This window comes from Crocodylus siamensis, chromosome 11, assembly GCF_052110815.1.
Source record: "Crocodylus siamensis isolate JL-2025a chromosome 11, ASM5211081v1, whole genome shotgun sequence".
Classification (NCBI taxonomy): domain Eukaryota; kingdom Metazoa; phylum Chordata; order Crocodylia; family Crocodylidae; genus Crocodylus; species Crocodylus siamensis.
Window position 1 is genome coordinate 7,780,281 of NC_143405.1, and position 19,063 is coordinate 7,799,343.

General features: G+C 41.6%; 1 protein-coding gene across 1 annotated transcript in view; it reads left to right on the forward strand.

The window, feature by feature from the left end:
- The first annotated feature begins 7,617 nt into the window (after positions 1 to 7,617).
- The window catches only part of MED27 (mediator complex subunit 27), a 147,374-nt gene continuing 135,928 nt past the window's right edge, over positions 7,618 to 19,063 (forward strand). The window contains exons 1-2 of the mRNA XM_090022224.1: positions 7,618 to 7,845; positions 11,309 to 11,453. Coding sequence (XP_089878350.1) covers positions 7,640 to 7,845; positions 11,309 to 11,453 — 351 coding nt within the window. The 5' untranslated portion in view covers positions 7,618 to 7,639. The remainder of the gene's footprint in view (positions 7,846 to 11,308; positions 11,454 to 19,063) is intronic.

Consider the following 19,063-nt stretch of genomic DNA (forward strand, 5'->3'; position numbering starts at 1 on the left):
GGGCCTGCCTTTTCCTGTCCTCAAGAATAATGTGCCAGGAACCCCTGCTGAGCTCCTTCTCATTGTTCCACCTCCCACCCCTGTAAGCCTCCTCAAATCCTGCTGACTCCCTCTCGGTGTAAACTGCAGTGTCTTGACTAAATCTGAGGCCTCTGCACTGATGGAAACTTGGTTTGCTCCATGCTGACTCCCTGGCAGACAGAGAATGTCATTCAAGAGGTCGTGACACACAAGTCACCAGATCATTAGATGCAGGGGTAGCAGTGGACATAGTCTTCCTGGACTTCAGGAAGGCATTCGACACTGTCTCTCACCCCGTTCTCATTAAGAAACTGGGGGGCTGTGGTGTAGACACCCACACAGTCAAATGGGTCACCAACTGGCTGGAGGGCTGCACCCAGAGGGTGGTAGTGGATGGGTCCTTCTCAACCTGGAAGGACGTGGGCAGTGGGGCTCCGCAGGGCTCGGTCCTCGGGCCCCACTGTTCAACATCTTCATCAGTGATTTGGTCGAGGGGGTAAAAAGCACCCTGTTCAAATTTGCTGATGACACTAAGATGTGGGGGGACGTGGGCACACTGGAAGGATGCAACAGGCTACAATCGGACCTAGACAGGTTACAAGGGTGGGCGGATGAAAATAGGATGGGTTTCAACACAGGCAAGTGCAAGGTGATGCACCTCAGGAGGAACAACCGGCACCATACCTACAGGCTGGGGAACTCCCCTCTTGTCAGCACGGAGGCGGAAAAGGATCTGGGGGTCATCATTGACTTCAAGATGAACATGGGCCGGCAGTGTGGGGAGGCAGTCAGGAAGGCCAACCACACCTTGTCCTGCATCCACAGATGGATCTTGAGCAGGTCCAGGGGGGTGATCTTCCCCCTTTATGTGGCACTGGTCAGGCCGCAGCTGGAGGACTGCATCCAGTTCTGGGCGCCACACTTCAAGAGGGATGTGGATGGCATGGAGAGGGTCCAGAGGAGGCCACTCGCATGATCAGGGGACAACAGGGCAGGCCCTACGAGGAGAGGCGACGGGACCTGAACCTGTTCAGCCTCCAAAAGAGAAGGCTGAGGGGGGATCTAGTGGCCTGTTACAAACTAGTCAGGGGGAATCAGCAGGCACTGGGGGAGTCACTGTTCCCCCGTGCACCGCCAGGAGTGACCAGGAATAACGGTCACAAGCTGGCAGAGGGTAGGTTTAGGCTAGATATCAGGAAGTGTTACTTTACGGTCAGGGCAGCTAGGATCTGGAACCAGCTTCCAAGAGAGGTGGTGCAGGCTCCTACCCTGGGGGTTTTTAAAAGGAGCTTAGATGAACATCTTGTTGGGGTCGTTTGACCCCAGTATTGTTTCCTGCCATGGCAGGGGGTCGGACTAGATGATCTACTCAGGTCCCTTCCGGCCCTAGAAACTATGAAACTAAGTTCCCTTTTCTACTCCCTTGACCAGGAGATTGATATGCTGAGATGCAAAATGTGTGATAACAGATGCCAGGAAAAATATGAAAAAAGGAGGAAGTCTTTAATGCCAGTTAAACTTCTGAACACTGAAAGATCATGGAATCATGCAACAAAACCTGTGGCTTTAGTCATCAGACAGATGAAACTCCCTGTGTATTCAACTGGAATTTTTTGGGCCACTACCAAGGCAGCCTACATCAGGAAGGAGCAATTAGGTCATTCATTTTCATTCCTCTGTTTTGCGGGTCTATTTGTCTAGATTTATTCCTGTGGTTTCATTCTTGCTAGCATCTTTTTTTTTTCAACCTACTCACAATAACTGTTAATTTGAAAAACTGCAAAATACATTCAATTCTAAATGCCTAATTTAAAAATAAATGCTCTTGTGCAGAGTTTCAGAGTGACTGTTGTTGGAATTCATAGCGCAACAGCACATGACTCAAAGCTGAGTTTTAAAGGGAGAAGCACATGTCTGGAGCAGGCAACAACATTTACACTGGAGAGGGAGGAGAAAAAAGCATGATGATTTTTTTTTTGAAGATGTTGAGTGGACTGAATGCAATATGAATGTATCTACAAACCATCTGTGAATTCTGGTATTTTTTGCTGTCTTCACAGCTCTAATTTTAAGCAGTCGTCTTGCCTTTAAATAACGATTCCTTCCCATTTGGCCTGGCATCAGCTTCTGCACTTGATCTTTGAGTGTTTAAAAGAAAAAATAAAAGAGGGTGGCTGAGCGCAGTGCTCTACAGATTGCATATGGCATAAAACAGCAGCCTTGTATTTTTGCAAGTAAAATATGACATATTTTGGGACAGAATATTGCATGCATAAAATAACACAGCCAGTTTTGCTGAGGATAGCTTGATTTTTTTTTTTTTGGTTTTTGATTTAAATTTTTCATGTGAATTCAGTGGTGGGATAAGGTGTTAAAGGATTTCAGTCTTCAGAGCTATCAACTTTTCTTCACAGCACAGTATGACATTGCAGGAGCATATCACCCCACATTCCCTTCAACTTGTGACCACTTTATGGGCCAAAAGGCAGTTTAGTCACCATAGCCTATTTAGTCCCTGGATTCTCTAGAGAATACAAGAATACTTAGCATGTTTAGTGGAGGATTAAGACCTTTAACTCCTTCCACAAAGGTAAATGGATAGTACTCAGAAGGCTAAATTTCTCTACATTGTGGTAGCTCTTTCAGGGCCAGGAGTATTGCATTGAATGTAGGTTTGCATTCAATATGGCTGGGACAAGTTGCTCCAAATATGAATCTGCAGACATCCTGAAACAATAAAAAAAATGTTTCTAGTCATCTAACTATGAATGAAGAAACCGGCTCTTTGAGTGTCAAGATTCATACTATTTGTTTCAGCAGGGCATTCAGATAATGTATGTGTTATTGTTGGATGCAGTGGAAGAGACTGGGACAGGAGATGGCAGGGAAGCAGGAGTTTTGGAACCAGAAGTTGGAGCCCTGTCCCCTACATCTAAGAAGATGTTTGGACACCTCCAACACTGTGCCTGCCTCCTGGAAAATTCATCAATCACTCATGAAGAAATTGGTTGGCCTTGCCATAGAATATCCAGCTTGTAGCAGATTACATGGAGTTTTCAGTACACAAATTGATTTATATAAGCCTAGGTTTGGTTTACAGGTAGATAACGAACACTAAATAAGGCAGCAATAATGTTAAAATTCCTGTGCTGTCAGTTACTTCAGATAATGAGACTTGTCCTGCCAAGCAGTGAGGATTTGATGTGAAGACCAGAGTGCTGAGTTAGCACGTTGTAAAGGATGCTCAGCCCATGGCAGGATGAGACCCAGCATGTGTGATTAACTACATGGCCCAGCAACAAAATTCCCTTGTATTCTTCTGGAGATTCACTTCTTAGTGTTTCTTTCTCTTCTCTAGCAAATCTCTATTTATTTCCCCCTAGGGACCATTCTAAAAGCATCGTCCCTTTACTTTGGGGTTTCAGATTAATCAGAACAAATGGCAGCCTGTGCCACTCAATTCTTAGTCGTCCTGATCCATTCTGCTTCAGGGTGATATGTCCAGCTTTACAGTCTCCCTTTGTTGCATGTAGATCCATCTCTTTTCCACATTTTCCATTCCTGGTTTTGTTTTAGAAGCAAATACGGCCTTTGCCCTGGGATTGTGCAGGCTGCCAGTTTGAACCACAACTTTCTGTGTCACCTTTTTTTCCCTTCTAGGCTGGCAAGAAACATCAGATTGACAGTGCTGGAAACAAAACTTTCCTGATCCACGGGACAGCTACTGAAGTAATGGTTGCATTGCAAACTTCTTCATTCTTTGGGTATGGGTAAGTGGCACAAAGCAGAGCTGCGTTGGAGATACCAGGATGAACTCTGAATTAACTATAATATGAAAAGATCACATGCAGGGTTTGGAAGACAGAATGCTCTCATTGTCCATTCGGTCCTTGAGTTCTCTCCTGGTGCTATCATCCAAGAAGTAAATTGTAGTAACCTTTGTCTGAGCAGACTAAGAATCAAGGTTCACTGAAGAACAGCAGTCAGATGGTAATGATTTTGCTTGTTGCTGGCTTTGGTTTTAAGTCTTATCAATGGGTTGAAAGTAAAAATTTCTTTACCAGTTCCCTGAAGCCTTCCAGTCTCCTGTACCTCAGTTCATGTATCCATATCTTCCACCTATGCTGTACTCCATTAGATAATCAAGATTAAATGAGCACATTGTTTTGTTTCCCTTTGCCCAAGTGCTTCTCATGGTGTGACTTGTATAGGATTTGAACGTATATGAAATTGTGCAGATAAGGTGCATCTACTAGTTACTGAACTATATTTTCCTAGCATTAGGAAATCCAATTAATCTTTGAGCAGCTAGGTTGACATGAGCAGAATTCCACTTTGGATAGATTTGGCTCAAGATCCTTTTGTAATAAAAAAGATAGAGTTCTTGGCATCAGTGGCTAACATTTACAGGGTGAATATTCCCTTATTTGTTACCTTAGACTTGTGCTTCTGTGATGAAGAAATGCACAGTGTCTTTTAATTAAATAGTAACTAGGTGCATAATGATCTTTCATTTTATGCTCTCAGGCTGGAATACATAGTCCTCATTATGAATTTGTAGCAGTTAGGTGCCTTCTAATAATTAAGAATGGATATTGCTTTAAATTAAGTGTTTAGTGATTTAGGCATAGGAAGAATAACTAGAAATATAAGCAAACAGATTCTTTTTTTTTATTGTACATGATAGACTTGGTTTTCCTGAGCCAAATGCTGATGTGATTTGTTTTTTTTTTCCCCAAATGCAAATCCTTAACTATACCTATCATTTTAAGATTTTTTTTTCATATTCAGAAATGATAGAACAGACCTCAAGGCACTGCATCTTGGGTGAAAGAAATCACCAGAAATCATTGCATGTGAATACCATGATGATGGCTATTCTAGAAACGTGAAATAGATAGGTGCTAACAACTGAAGAACGTTTGATGTAAGATGTTATTTTTCTTAAATTTAGGACAGGATGTAAAGGGACAGTAGTTTCCTCTGGGATGATATTAAGTAAATGAGGGACATCTGCAATAGGTACCTGCAACGTTTGCATTTTGCATTGTAAGGACGTTTTTCCTATCTGTTCTTATATGACCAGCTCCATACGTGGACACTACTATGCTGGAGCAAGAATGAATTGTTCTTATTTTATTTAATCTCCCTAGATTACACAAACCCTCAGACTACTAATGAATTCAGGTGTCCATTCCTGAACATCCTAAACAGGCCTGTATGCTTCATTGCCTATGTACGCTAAACTGTGTAGGCAGCAGGACTGTTGCAGACAAGATATAGGCACCAGAAGCCCAGATCGTGGGATCCCCTTGGGAATTAAGGCATGGAGGGAAAGGGGTGAGTCAAAATCAGGGTGAGGAACCCATCTCAGCCCCCTAAGATCACTGCTTCATTCCTGAGTTTCTCTGCCACAAGCCTGTAAAGTCACTGCCTTGCCCTTGTGTCCAGTAGAAGACGTTTCTGCATTTCTGTGTGAATCATGGTTAGTGAATTTAATTAAACACCTTTATGAAACACAGTATAATGTCTTTAGAGGTTGAGGAAGCAAGGAATCCTTAGCCCAAACCTTGTACTGCATTAGTATTTGACCCTGGTTCTAAAATTACCGTGTCCCAGATTTTTTGGGAGAGTCCTAAATTTTATGGCTGTGTCGCAGTGTCTGCAAGGATATTCTGAAATGACACTTTCGTTTTGAGTCAGAAAAGAAACAGTCCTTGTTTGGCATCAGGTGGCATCTTGATTAGAGCCCATCATTTTAGACTGAAATGGTATGGCCCTTGCAACTGTTTTCTGTTGCTTTCAGGGCTCCCTGTATCCCTCATAAATTAAAATTACCAACGACATCTGCAAACAGCCATACATGCTTAGACACATGAGTAGTACTGCCCACCTGCTTAAAATTTAGCACATAGGTCTATATTTTCTGCTCTCATTAGGTTCACACCCAGAGGAGCGAAACCCCTACATTCAAGAGAGAGGGAAATATAAGAAACATCCAACACCCCCTAAGAAACATCCATACACTTAGGTAACTGTAGTAGGATTAGCAAAGAAAAATGCATACCACAGGAATAAGGAAGTGACAGGGAGACGTATTGCCAGGGGAGAGTAATTTTCAGGAACCTGGAGCTAAGGAAAGCCAAAGCTTAGAAGTGTGTGTGCGCAATACAGACTTAAAATATTGTTGGGCAGATAAAGGGGCAAGTTTTCAGGAAATAACTATGCTAATCTGAGGTCAAGCAGAAGGCAGGGTAGATTTGCACACCGTAAACTAACCAAAGTAGATATAGCACCTGAAATGACACTTTCATCCTAAGCTGGGGAAAAAACTGGTCCTGGCTTGGCAACAGGGCCCACCTTAGACTGGAGTGGCGTAGCCCTTGCAACTCACAAGCTTTTGTTACTTTTATCCCCCATAAATTACTAGGTGTAGCAGGGTGTGTGTGTGTGTGGGTGTGTACAGGAGTGTACATATGTTTTTTAGGGATGTATTTGGTAGCTGTGGTGGTCTGAGACAAAAAGAAATGCAAACCTCTAGAACTCTTGGTATTTGGTATATGGTACTTTGGTCAGTCCGTAAATTTGTTTCTCTGTATATTTGGTCATAGATGCTTTTGTTAGTGAATGTATATGTGTGTGTATGTATACATATACATGTGTATACATACATGTATGTGTGGGTGCATACATATATGCAAATAAACACATTACACACATATACATACAGATAGATACATGCACATACGATGATACACAAATATGCACAGAGACAAATTTATAACGCTTAGGTTAGTCTATATACTTTGGACGTTTAATAAGACTAACCAAACGTGTGTGTGTGTGAGAGAGAGAGAGAGTGTGACTGGTGATTTCTTTCATCTGGGAAGTTACACACACGTTGGTTAGTGTATAAGGTGTTACTGGCTATTTCTTACGCACGCACACACACACACTCTTTGGTTAGTGTGTAAGGTGTTACGGATGATTTCTTGCACACACACACACACTGGTTAGTGTATAAAGAGTGACTGGCTATTTCTTACACACACATTGGTTAGTGTGTAAGATGTGACTAGTGATTTCTTACATGCACACATACACTGGTTGGTATAGAATATGTTACTGGCTATTTATTACACACACTCTTTGGTTAGTGTGTAAGGTGCGACTATTTCTTACACAGCTGCGTTGGTTAGTGTACAAGGTGTTACTGGTGATTTCTTACACGCACACACTGGTTAGTGTTTCAGGTGTTATTGGCTATTTCTTACACACACCTTGGTTAGTGTGTAAGGTGTGACTGGCTATTTCTTACACACATGCGTTGGTTAGTGTACAAGGTGTTACTGGCTATTTCTTACACACACACACAGAGGTTAGTATATGAAGTGTTACTGGCTATTTCTCACACACACACGCTGGTTAGTATATAAAGTGTTACTGGGTAGTTCTTACACACGCGTTGCTTAGCGCGTACGGCCTGACCGGTTATTTCTTACACACCACAACTCCCCTCGCCCCTCCTTGCAGCCGAGCCCGCGCATGCGCACCGCTCCCCGGTGCCGGACTCCAAGTCCCAGGCTGCCCCGCGGCGGGACGGACGGGGGCGGCCAAGATGGCGGACGGGGTGTTGAGCCCCGGCGTGAACCTGGAGGCCTTCTCGCAGGCCATCGCGGCCATCCAAGCGCTTCGCTCCAGCGTCACGCGCGCCTTCGACTGCCTCAAGGACGGCATGCGCCACCGGGAGACGCTGGAGGGCCGCGAGAAGGGCTTCGTCTCCGCCTTCCAGGACAGCCTGCACTCCGTCAGCCGCGACCTGGGGTGAGCGGGGCGGGGCTCGGGCTGGGGGGCTTCGTCTCCTCCCGCTCCTCCCCTTGGCAGGAGCAGGCCCCAGGCTCCCTAAACCCCGTGGAAAAGGGACACGTGGGATGTGCAGCAGCCCCCTTTATGCCTCGCTGCCCTGGCCTGAGAGTGGAGCCGACGGGCCCTAGGGAGAGCCATCCTGCCCGTCCTTGGGGTGCCTGGTGTGTAGCTGGCGAGGTCTTCCAGGGGCTGGGGGTGGGGGTCGTAGCCCCTCTTCTAAGCGACCTTCCTGAAAGCCACCCCCCCAATGGAGCGGATGCCTGGATTTGCCATGGGGGCAGCTGGTGGCATCGTTGCCACAATATGTTAGAGGAGCTGATGTGAAAATAACCTCTGTTCTTGTTGGAATAATGTTGGCCTGTATTTGCTCTCCTTGCTGTTTGCTTCCTAGCATAGGGCTCAGTTCTGCCAAGGGATTGTCCATATGGATGGTTAATACCGGTAAGGGGCCGCCAGACTCTGTAGGGAGGATTAATACCGGTAATGAGCCGCCGGGATCAATGGGGAGCATTAATACCGGTAAGGGGCCATCTGCATAGGTCCCTTCTGGTCTGTCATTTCCATAGCAAGATCCAGGCTGTAGCCTTGTCGAAGCCTCTTTGTTTGCCTTGTTGAAGGCCTGTGGTCTCTTTTTAAAAGGTTTTTAAGTAATCGGGTTTCTCCTGTGAACATTAGGAAACTTCCCAGGCACCGGGGGGGGAAATCCAGTTCCCAACCAAGAGCAGCCAAGAACTCAATCCAGGCAAGCAGTGTTTAATTATTTCCTGTCTCGGTGCCAGTTGATGTGTTGCACTGCAACCCACATGCTTATATCAAGGGTGAATATAAATGGGCCTCCTACCTGGATGTGCAAGATTCGAGTTGCAGAAGAATTGGACGACTGTTCACTGCTTTGTTAAATTTCTACCCTCACTCTGATTGGTTTTTCTCTTGTCTGCACACAGGTGTGTGTGTAAAGCTGTATTTTAGAAATGGCGTAGATTGAAGATGGTGCTATTCTTCCTTCGCTAAACAAATATGGTGACAACGTAACCTTCATTAAGTTGTTTTCAGAATTTCCCCGCTTTCTTTCTTAGAGACAACATTTGGTATAAACGCATTCCTGCAACATCTTCAATTTAAGGGGATAGGTACCTCCTTACCCAAAGCATGCACTGATTCAAACTGTATGTGTGCAGTCAGTGTTGGCTGAGGACATGGCACTGTCAGTGCTATTGGAAGCCTTGAAAATGAAGGTCAGTAACAAGCCTGAAGCTGCCTAGCCCCTGTTATTTCTTCTGAGAGCTACTTCCCCTTCTCTGTTTCTGGAGTAGTTGACTGGTGGACATTTAAATTACAAAGAGAACAGTGGGGTTGAAAAGTGCTATGCACTTAAGTGATTTATGTATCTAATTTATGCCAATAACAGGGTTTGTTGCACTGTCGTCAGTAGGCAACAAATTGGGACAGGCATTAGTGAATTATGCCTTTCTCTGATGTGCACATAAGTGGAGTACAACAGAGCTCTAATCTTTTTTTCTCTGTGTTGCCATATAATTGGGTTAAATTGTTTTTATCATTTATGTAGCATTGAGAAGTGAGGGAGGTGCTTTTTGGGCACGCAACAGCGTATTTCAGTTTTACAAGAAAAAAATCTGACAATCTCTTGTCTTCAGCAGATTTAGGGAATCTTTGCGTTGGTTTCAGTTGACTTTGTGCCATGTCCTGAAAGGGCTGATTTAGGAGTGTGTGGGTGCACCCCCACGTTCATTAATGCACCATAAATACGATGCGTTAAGTTTAGTACCTGTTATTGCAGGTACTATCTTAATGCACCGTAATGAGTGCTACTGCACATTAGTGCCATTTTTTATTGTGCTACTTAATGCATGTTAGACAAAGTCTATTGTGCACTAGCATGCTTTTTGCATGACACGCTAATGCACAGTAGAATTAGTCTAATGCACTTTTAACGTCTCGTGTAGACATGCCTAGTGTTGCAGGTACAAGCACATGTAGTCCTGTTTATTTTTGTGTTAGTAACAAGGCTGTGGTAAGAAAAAGAATGAAGTGGCAGTGGGAAAACTGTTTGGATCCCTTTAACAATTGATGTCCTGATTTCTGGCATTCATGTTGATAAACTTCATCAAATTTCCATTAAGCTTGGGATTTTATTTTTATTTGAGATTTTGATGTAATGCCTAAAAAGTGAGATGGCACTTCGTAGACATTTGTGAAAGCAGATTCTTGTCCCAAAGCACTACCTGAAGACAAGGCTAGACTTCAGAGAAGAAGGATGCAAAAGTATTATTTCCTCCTTTTTGTACTTTCCATTTTAATTTGGTTGTTCCTGAATATGATGTTCTTCACTTGAGTCTGCGTCTGTGGAGACTGTGTGGCTCCTTCTCTGATAGGAGTTCATGTTCTTACAGCAGCATTCCTTGGCGTAATCAGACACGGTCTAGACATGCCTCCCCCTTCAGTGTTTGATATAGATTAGGACGTGTGTACGATGCTTTTGAAAATACAGGATGCTTCCTTGCCTTGAGAACTTATAGTCTACACATCTGATTTGTGCAGTAGTACATTCTACTGGTTTGGCTGTGTTCAGCCCTTAATTATGAACTCAGTGTAAAAAAGTGAAAGACTTTTACATTCCTAGGCTTTAATTTAAAAAGCGTGGGTCCTTGAGAGAAACCAATTCTTTGTCTGCAGATGAATATTGTAAGAGTTCCAATAAGTGGAGGTGCTTAAGTTGGAGTCCTGCTGATTCAAAAGGCAGGTGCTGTTTAAGAGTGGCTCTGGGAACTGTCCAGGGCCTTGGTCACAAATATCTTGTATCCGTTGATCTATAGGGCCTGTTACAAAGCCAGTGTACTTACCCATGTTTCTAGGGAGGAAGAAGCACAATGAAGCAATATATTGGCAGGATAAAGTATTTTTTAACTCCTTGTTTAACACCAGCAATCAAACATTTGTTAAGCTGCATTGAGCTTTGGGCAGGCACTTCTAAAATTTTATGTCTAAATCGAAGCTGAGTTTAAAAGAAATCAGTAAAGGTAGATCTTATCAGAGTAAGACATGGTCCTTACATCTCCTGCATGTGTGTATATGCACATCTAAAATGACAGCTGTCACTGATTTTTTCTGGGATACTCCCAGATTTCATGGTTGTACCCTGCTGTCCTGCAGAACTCTCCAAAATTTGACTTTGGCCCTCATTTGAAAAATTGGTGTCAGATCAGCATCAGACATTGTCCTGACTGGGGCCAGACTTCTCAAACTATACAGCTGCATGACCTCCACAACTGAGTTAGTGGCCTTCCATTTCATTGCTACTAATTGCTGTTTGTGAACTAGTTCTAGATCTTGCTCCCTGAATGTTGATAGCTATGTACAGGACTGACACAAAAAGGTGGTATTTTCTTTCTTCCACTTCTAGTGAACTGGAACGTCTGAGCAATCTGGTTGGCAAACCATCTGAGAACCATCCTCTTCATAATAGTGGATTGCTGAGCCTAGATCCTGTACAGGACAAAACTCCTCTCTACAGTCAACTGCTTCAGGCCTACAAATGGTCAAACAAGGTAAAAAGAATGTGTATTAAAATGCTGAAATGATGACTTGATATTTAGCTAAGCTTACTGTTTGGCGTGCGATGCACATAACATTCGATTTGCCCTTTAGGCGCATCTCTGTGTCCAGGCTGCAGAACTTGCCATAAAATTGTGGAGCAGAATTTAAGCTGTAATTTTCTGAATGTCAGGCCATGTTCTAATATTATCTTCTGTTTGTCTTCACATTTCTCCAACGGCGTCTTAACTGTGAAACACATGACTAACCTTGAGTGTTGTCTCTTTTGCTGCATGTTATTTTAGTGCAGAGATCCAACAAATAAATGCCTGTCTGCTCTCAGCCACAACATTTCCTACTGCATCTAAGGACAGTGAAATGCAGAGGCAGGGTCAGGAGCTGAAGGCCCCTCCAAACCTCCTTGCAAAAGAGAAATGGAGAGGAGATGCGTTGCCTTCCCCGTTACTAAAAGTTTTAGCTGCTTCCCATGCCTTTCCGTGTGTCATCATCATCCCCTGTCTTGTAGCTGAAACCATTTATTTCCTGTCTTTGTGACGATTTTCCCAGTATAGGTCTGCTGTATAAAAATCATTGGCACAGCCAGTATCTCTGGACTGTATAAATTAAAGTGAATTCAGAGTAAACACCACAAAGAATACTGTGCAGAGCATAACGTTAACTTTCATTTTTGAATTTGAGTTAATTTAACTGTAACTGCTTTGGGAGTTTTGGTCTACTTTAGAACTCATTGTCAATTTAAAATATGATTATTCACCTGGCCTGCTTTCAACGCCCTTCAGGTCCCCTAGAAAAAAACGAATGGTTTCTGTGTAATATTTAGTTATGATAAGAAGCTCACTTTCCATAATCATGAACTCTCCTCCTTTAGTGTATTTAGAGACTTAAATTGAGCATATACTCTGCTTTGAGTACAGCCAGTGCAAGTTGTAGTGGACTAAAACTTGTGTCTTTTCTGCACTGAAAGAAAAGAAAAATTAAGCAACACAAGTTCACTCCTGACACCACAATACTTCAGCTTTGCTTCTGTCGTCTTGGATTTTTCTAGCATATGCTGACAGGCAGCTTTGTTTGTTGCCTTGTTTGAAACAACCATGTTGAGCTAATACAACTAGGAAATAAGTTAATTTATGACATGTTTTTTTTATCACTAGCAAGAGGGTCTGCAGTTGGAACTTAATGACTGATTATCATGTACAAGACAGGGCAGGGTCCTTCTCTTTCACATCACTGTACAGATTCTGTTGCAGTAAACAGGAATGAAAAATAGCAAAAATTATTCTGGTCAGTGACATAAACAGGTAGATGTTGCGATTGAAGAGTATTTCCTGTGATGCATAAGCAAGACCATCCTTCAAACTCCAGAATGACTTTGGAAGTCCATGTTTATTTGAAAGGTGGTCTGGCATTATTAAGATCCACACACAGAATCTCTCAAAGCCTTTATTACAGCCCTTTTTGAAACGGTACACATCTCTTAATATTTTGGCGGCAACTGGTACTTAGCAGTAAGATGCTTGATTTTGGGGAGGAACAGGAGGGCAGGGATTTTTTTTCAGTAGAAACATGCTATACAGATCCAGCCTATTAGTAGCACTACTCATTTTCACTTCATTTCCTGCCATTAGTTTTAAATCAGACTCTAGGAAGGAAAACAATTTATATACGTATTTATTGATATATGTGTTGTTCTTGGAGAGAGTAGCATAGGAACTTCACACATAGGCACAAATATTTCTGACTATATGCTTAGTTCTTTAGGGATTTAGTTACTTCTTTAGAGAATGAAATCAATTTAATTACATGACTTGTAACAGAACACTTTAAAATATAAACTGTCCAAAGAGCTACGCAGAGCTGTTGTGCTGTTTTTTTGTTGTAGTCTCTGCTCCTTTTGGAAAGCGTGAGGCTTCAGTATTCTCTGCATGTACAGAGCCATTTAATTCTAGGGGGAAAATACTGTTTGTTTTTCTCCTCTGTTGCCTTTGCTACCTGACAAAGTGGAATAAGTCGATGAAGTTTGATTTAGGTAAATACAGGCTACACAGTGCATTGGTAAACTCCTTCCTTGGATTTCTAGTAATCAGCAGTGACTTCCTGCTGTGCTTTCAACACTTGGCAGTGGTGCAGAGATCACTTCAGTGCAAACACGTGTGGGATGGCTTTTGCTGTCCTCTGGCTTTGGTAGTAGCAGATTCCAGTGGCACTCCAGCAAGAGGCTGCTGCTAAACATGTTCTCTGGACAAATGTAATAAGCATTCCTTTCAGATATATATATTTTTTTGTTTGACTGCCTCATCTATCTACTATAGGTGCTGTCTGTTTTCTGCTGCTTGGAAGGAAATTGTGTAGTGGCAATGTGTCACTGCTCTTTTTGCTGGTCTGCATTTCATTTTTAATTTGTGACCCCTTTGTGGTTGGCTTGTATTTTTGATGAGCTGAGATTCCCGTGCCCGTGCCCCTGCCCCTGCCTCTGTGATTGCTCATGCATTACTGATTGTATGAATAGCCACCTGGCTCCTAGCGAAGGATGTAGAGGGGATGGGAGGGGAGTGAGGTTGGCTAAAATAGGATTTCAGCTGACAGCTATGAAGGAAAAAAGAAAGCACTCATTTGAGGCTTCTGGTGTTGTGTGGTTCCACACACACCTGGTTAACCATTAAACCATAGGACTAAAGATAGGACACTAACTGGTAGTGTAGAAAAGAGCAATAAGAAGGGAGCTGCCTTGGAATATGAAAATGATGTGAATATACTTCATCTTAAGATGTTTTAAGTAGTTTTGTAGCATGTTATAGTTTTGTCTGTATTTGAAAGTGCAGGTCCTACCGCTAAAGGGAGATTTATAAGTGCTGCTTTTTTAAAATAACCTACTTACTTTCTGTGTTCAAATATTCATTCAAAGGTTTTGGTTACTCCTTAGATTAGCACTTTTGGCTCTCAACCTTTTCTAGACTCAGGGCATCCCTCGGAAAATGCCAGTTGGTTTTTGCTTGTGTTATGACTATGGGAAGTTACAGAGCAATTCTTCCGATGCAAGTAACTTGGACCGCAACAGGCCAAAAGGTTTTTGACACCATGGATTCCTATTTGAAATTCCTGGGTTTGTCTTGTGAATCATGTTCAAGTGTTTGCACATCTAACTGTGCTAGTGTTGAACAGCACCCTGTGGTACTATTAAAAGCATCTCGCTGCACCCTAGGGTGCTATGGCACGTTGGATGAGAATCACTGGTCCAAAGACACTGCTGTTAGAATTTTTTTTCTATTAAGTATGTGCTCTAGTCGGCCAAGGTAGTTCAAGTCATGGGGAGCTTGTGAAACGAACCGCCCTAAAGCACAGTGTAATATTTTATTTTTTTTAATCAGTCTGTTTTTGCAGTTTATGAACATAAAGAACATAATTTCTACCTCTACTGCTGTTTCTTTCCCCAGCAAAGTATGTTCTTAAAATTGAAGACCTGTGGCACTTGTTGTGATTTCCAGTTTGGACCAGTGTTACATTCTGGTTCTTGTGACTTGTGAGACTTTAAAATGGGCAGTGGTTCTTCAGATGAGTTGCTATATATTAAATCTTGGCCCAACACCAATATAGAACAACTCTCCAAATTGGAATTTATGTAAATTTTGATTGCTGTGTATGCTGGACACCGGGGGTGAACTATTTGAAGTCAAGTAGCAATACTATGATTAGAAGAAGGTCTTATTTTATAGACCTAATTAGAAAAGTCTTTCTTGAGAATCTGCAGAGCAACACAGGAGATAAAGGATTCCCTTGACAATTTTAACCTTGCTTTATCCACCGAGTGTAAATGTGTGTGAGCTGTGATTAATGCATATTCTGTAGAGGACCACATTTCAAATGGCAATTACTGTCCTATGGCTTTGGCCTAGGGCCACACAGATAGATTATACGTAATAAACTGTGGTTTCAGAGAGAGTTTTTTTCTCTCAAAAACTTGCTTATGAACCGCAAAACCAGTTCTTTCTGGACTTAGATAACTTAGACTTGTCTGATTCAAGGATATGGCGAAGTGAAATTGCTAAAACTTTCCCTACACAAGGTTCTTCTGGCAGCTCTCATTATTTATTAACACCTGCTATCTTGATATTTACTTACTGAAGTTTATCCACTGGTTTTGCAGGCTGTAAAGTTGTCCACGTAATAGAAACAGCTGTTTGGGAGCACAAAACAGCTTGTCAAATGTATTAATTACCCACACGTGCAGCTGCGAAAGAACTTTACTTTTACAGGTGTTGTCTGACAGAGCTTACAAGCTTTAGTTGGTATAAACATAAGTTGAGGAAGGACTAAATGGTTTTGCATCCACTTTGGTTAAATGAGATCTTGCTGTAAGTACTGGGAAAAGTCATATGTATAAATTGGGTTAATTGCTGGTTGTAGAGCACTTGGAGACCTGTAATGTCTCCATTATTTAGTATTTAAGTCTAATTTATATAATGATTTCATTTTCATTTATTTAAGAATAGAAACCAAGTTCCTAATTGCAACTGAAGTATTATTTCCCAAATGGGCCCTCATGTACATTCTAATGTAATACTGAAGATGGATGTTGGATAACAAGAAAACAATGAGATATTTTCCTGTAGGAGAAGCGCTGATTGGATCTAAATATTGTTGGTAAAATAGGGAGCTCCTTGGAGCCAGAAGATAATCTTTTAATTCTCATTGAGCTCTTCTGCTAATGATAATACAGCAGTTCCTGTTTCAGTAATTGTGTGCATCTGAGCAATTGCGTTTTTGTACTTTGCTTGGTCTTTCAAACAGTTCAGCAATTTAAGGTTACAGTAAAGTTGGTTAGGGGCCTGGCGTGTATTTGTGGCCCGATTTTTTTTCTTTTGTTATTTAGCATTTGACCTGCTGGGTGACATTTAGTTATTTTCTTGTTATCTGTGCATTTTCTGCATTATGTGAGAACTCACAGAAAGGTATTATGGGAGATAATCCCTCAATTATGCATTTGGCTTGAGGAGTTGGTCAAAAGTCACTCATTAAATTAGACTGAAATACTGCCCAATGCTGATTATGTTGTGTCTTATATATTTTCTGTACACAAATATTAAAATTACAGTAATTTAGCCAGGGTAGGCACTCAAAAGTTAGCAAATGCTAGAATGAGAGTTGCCCGTGCAATATTAATGCATCAATTAAAAAGGGTGGTGTTCTGGGGTGGTTTAGTTGATCAGTCCAGTTTTTGTCTTCAGCACCATTGCCTTGTTCATTGTGTAAGATGCAGGATGCTCAGATTGAAGCAACTCTCTTAATACTCAGGTCTGTCCATTTATTGTGGAATAGCATACTTTATTTACTCCGTACCAGGCAAATGCTGTGCTGCATATGCAATGTCTTCACGGCCTTTACAATGTCTAACACGATGGAAGTACCAAAGTCTCAAACGTTAATGGATTTGCCTATACAACATTCCTCTGAAGTAGGGTTGAAGTACGTGTAGAGTACTGAGGAACAGTGAGATTTCTGCACCAAATGCAACAAAAGTGTACGCTTCTGACTAGATTAATTTATTTTCAGAAGCTGAGAACACCTGCAGCTTCCATGGACTTTAGGAGGAATCGAGTGCTCAGCACTCTTACCTAACCTCTCTCTCTCTCTCTTTCTCTCCCTTTTTTTTTTTCAAGCTCCTCAGATTAACTATCCAGAAAATGAATAATTAGTAGCCATCACTGTAATTCTTTATGTAGGTGACTTACCTGACATTATGTCCCATGACAGAACTGGCAGTGGAGCTAGGTTTTCTTGTATTTCAGGTTCCTTCCTTAACCGTAGCACCGTATATCCCTCTCCTAATTATTGAACACTTCTCATTTCCCGCTGCAAATGAGTCCAGTGGCCTATGGGTAACAGCATCGTTCACTAAGACATCTTGACTTGCTTGCTGTCTAATGTACGCATAGAGTGAGGCAGAGGGGGCTTACAGAAAAAAGTGGGTCACTGCGCAATTAAAATTGGTATTGTAATTCATACACAAAATGATATTGAGTACAGGACTTCTAGGGCTAATTTAATTTTTAATCTGTGAAAGCTTGTGATAGACTGTCCATCCTGCCAACTATAGCAATGTTCGAGCCTGGAATAAATGACCTCTGAGCACTCGAGATGTACCTGATTCTTTGAATCGGATACCTTCTGTGAGGTTATTGCTTGTATTGTATATTCATCCATTCTCTTTGCCCTTGGTGTGTCATTTTGTGTGCCCTAGCCCTGTGTATGCCTGAGGCAATGTCTGTTAAGGTGTTCCTGTTGATTCCTGTGCAAGGGTAAATGTACAGCAAGTCCATAAGGGTAGGTGACCAGTTTTTATAGGACAAAAACTTCTTATATTACAGGGACACTTTGAGGTACTTACTGCTCAATATTTGACTTCTCTGAAGCTAATAATCTGTTAGGGAACTTTGCTGTTTTATTTGAAATTAATGTTAAAGGGCGTGTTCATTAAGTGACTCCCAGCAACTGCTTTTCTTGCTCTATGGAAGGAATGATATGGCTGCCCTTCAGCAGCAGTGAATTTAAGCATAGGTCCTAAGCAGTTAAAATTAATCTTACCATCAACAAAATTCCTGTTGTACAAACCCAATGAAGGCCTTGTACAGTAGGAACTTTTTTCTTCCCTAGCAATAAATGGGAACACGTGTTCAAGTTAGTTTTTCCAACTTTCTGTAGACATTCAGTAGTACAAAATGTATTTAAATACTGTCATATTCAAGAGGAAAGTTACTTAATGTATGTCTATGAATTTTAATTGTAAAGAGATTTCACTATTTTGTACTGTTTACATGGCACTTTTTCTGTTTTGCTCAGTGATACTTGCAGATTTTCATTCTTGCATGTACATGTATATATGGTGGAGTGGGTAGGTTGTATGTTGATGGTAGTAGTTTTGCTTAGAATAGGGTCAATATGATATTAAAAAGGGCTGCTGATGTAGCTATAATAATTAGAGACTTCAAATCAGGTATCCTCACTCTTTTATTGACAGGTTATATGATTTGCAGGAAATTAACTGCTTGGTTTACCTGCCTGTATAAAGAGAAGAGAAGTCTTGCAGGGTTTAGTAGTAATGACTAAGTCTTACAAATGCTTAAATGAAGAATGGTATAGAAGTGCAAAGTTTTATGAATTCACTTTTTAAAACCTAGATGCGCTAATCCAGAGTGTGAAGGTAAATGCAGCAAGGGAGAAAATGTAGTTGTCATCTGTTTGTTGGGCCCAAGAAAATTAATATGTTTGCTTTTAAATCAGTTGCATCTTAGTGTTATTTTATCCATCTTTCACAGAAATTCAGAGATCTGACTTTTAAGTTAATTACCATTAATGGAGTTAAAATGATTTTCTTACACTTAAGAAACAAGAGATTACATATTCCTTCTTGTTTATTAAGTTACTGTGATAAGTTTCTTGATCAATTATTTGTGCAATTTCTTTGTTGTAGGCCTCAAAAATGAAATCAATAGTGTCTTGTAGAGAAATTCCAGACTTGTTAGACTGCCCTTGGTAGCTTGGTATTGATTAGACACGAATATTGGGTTTAACGGCAATAAAATGCCATTAAATGTTAACCGTAATAGGA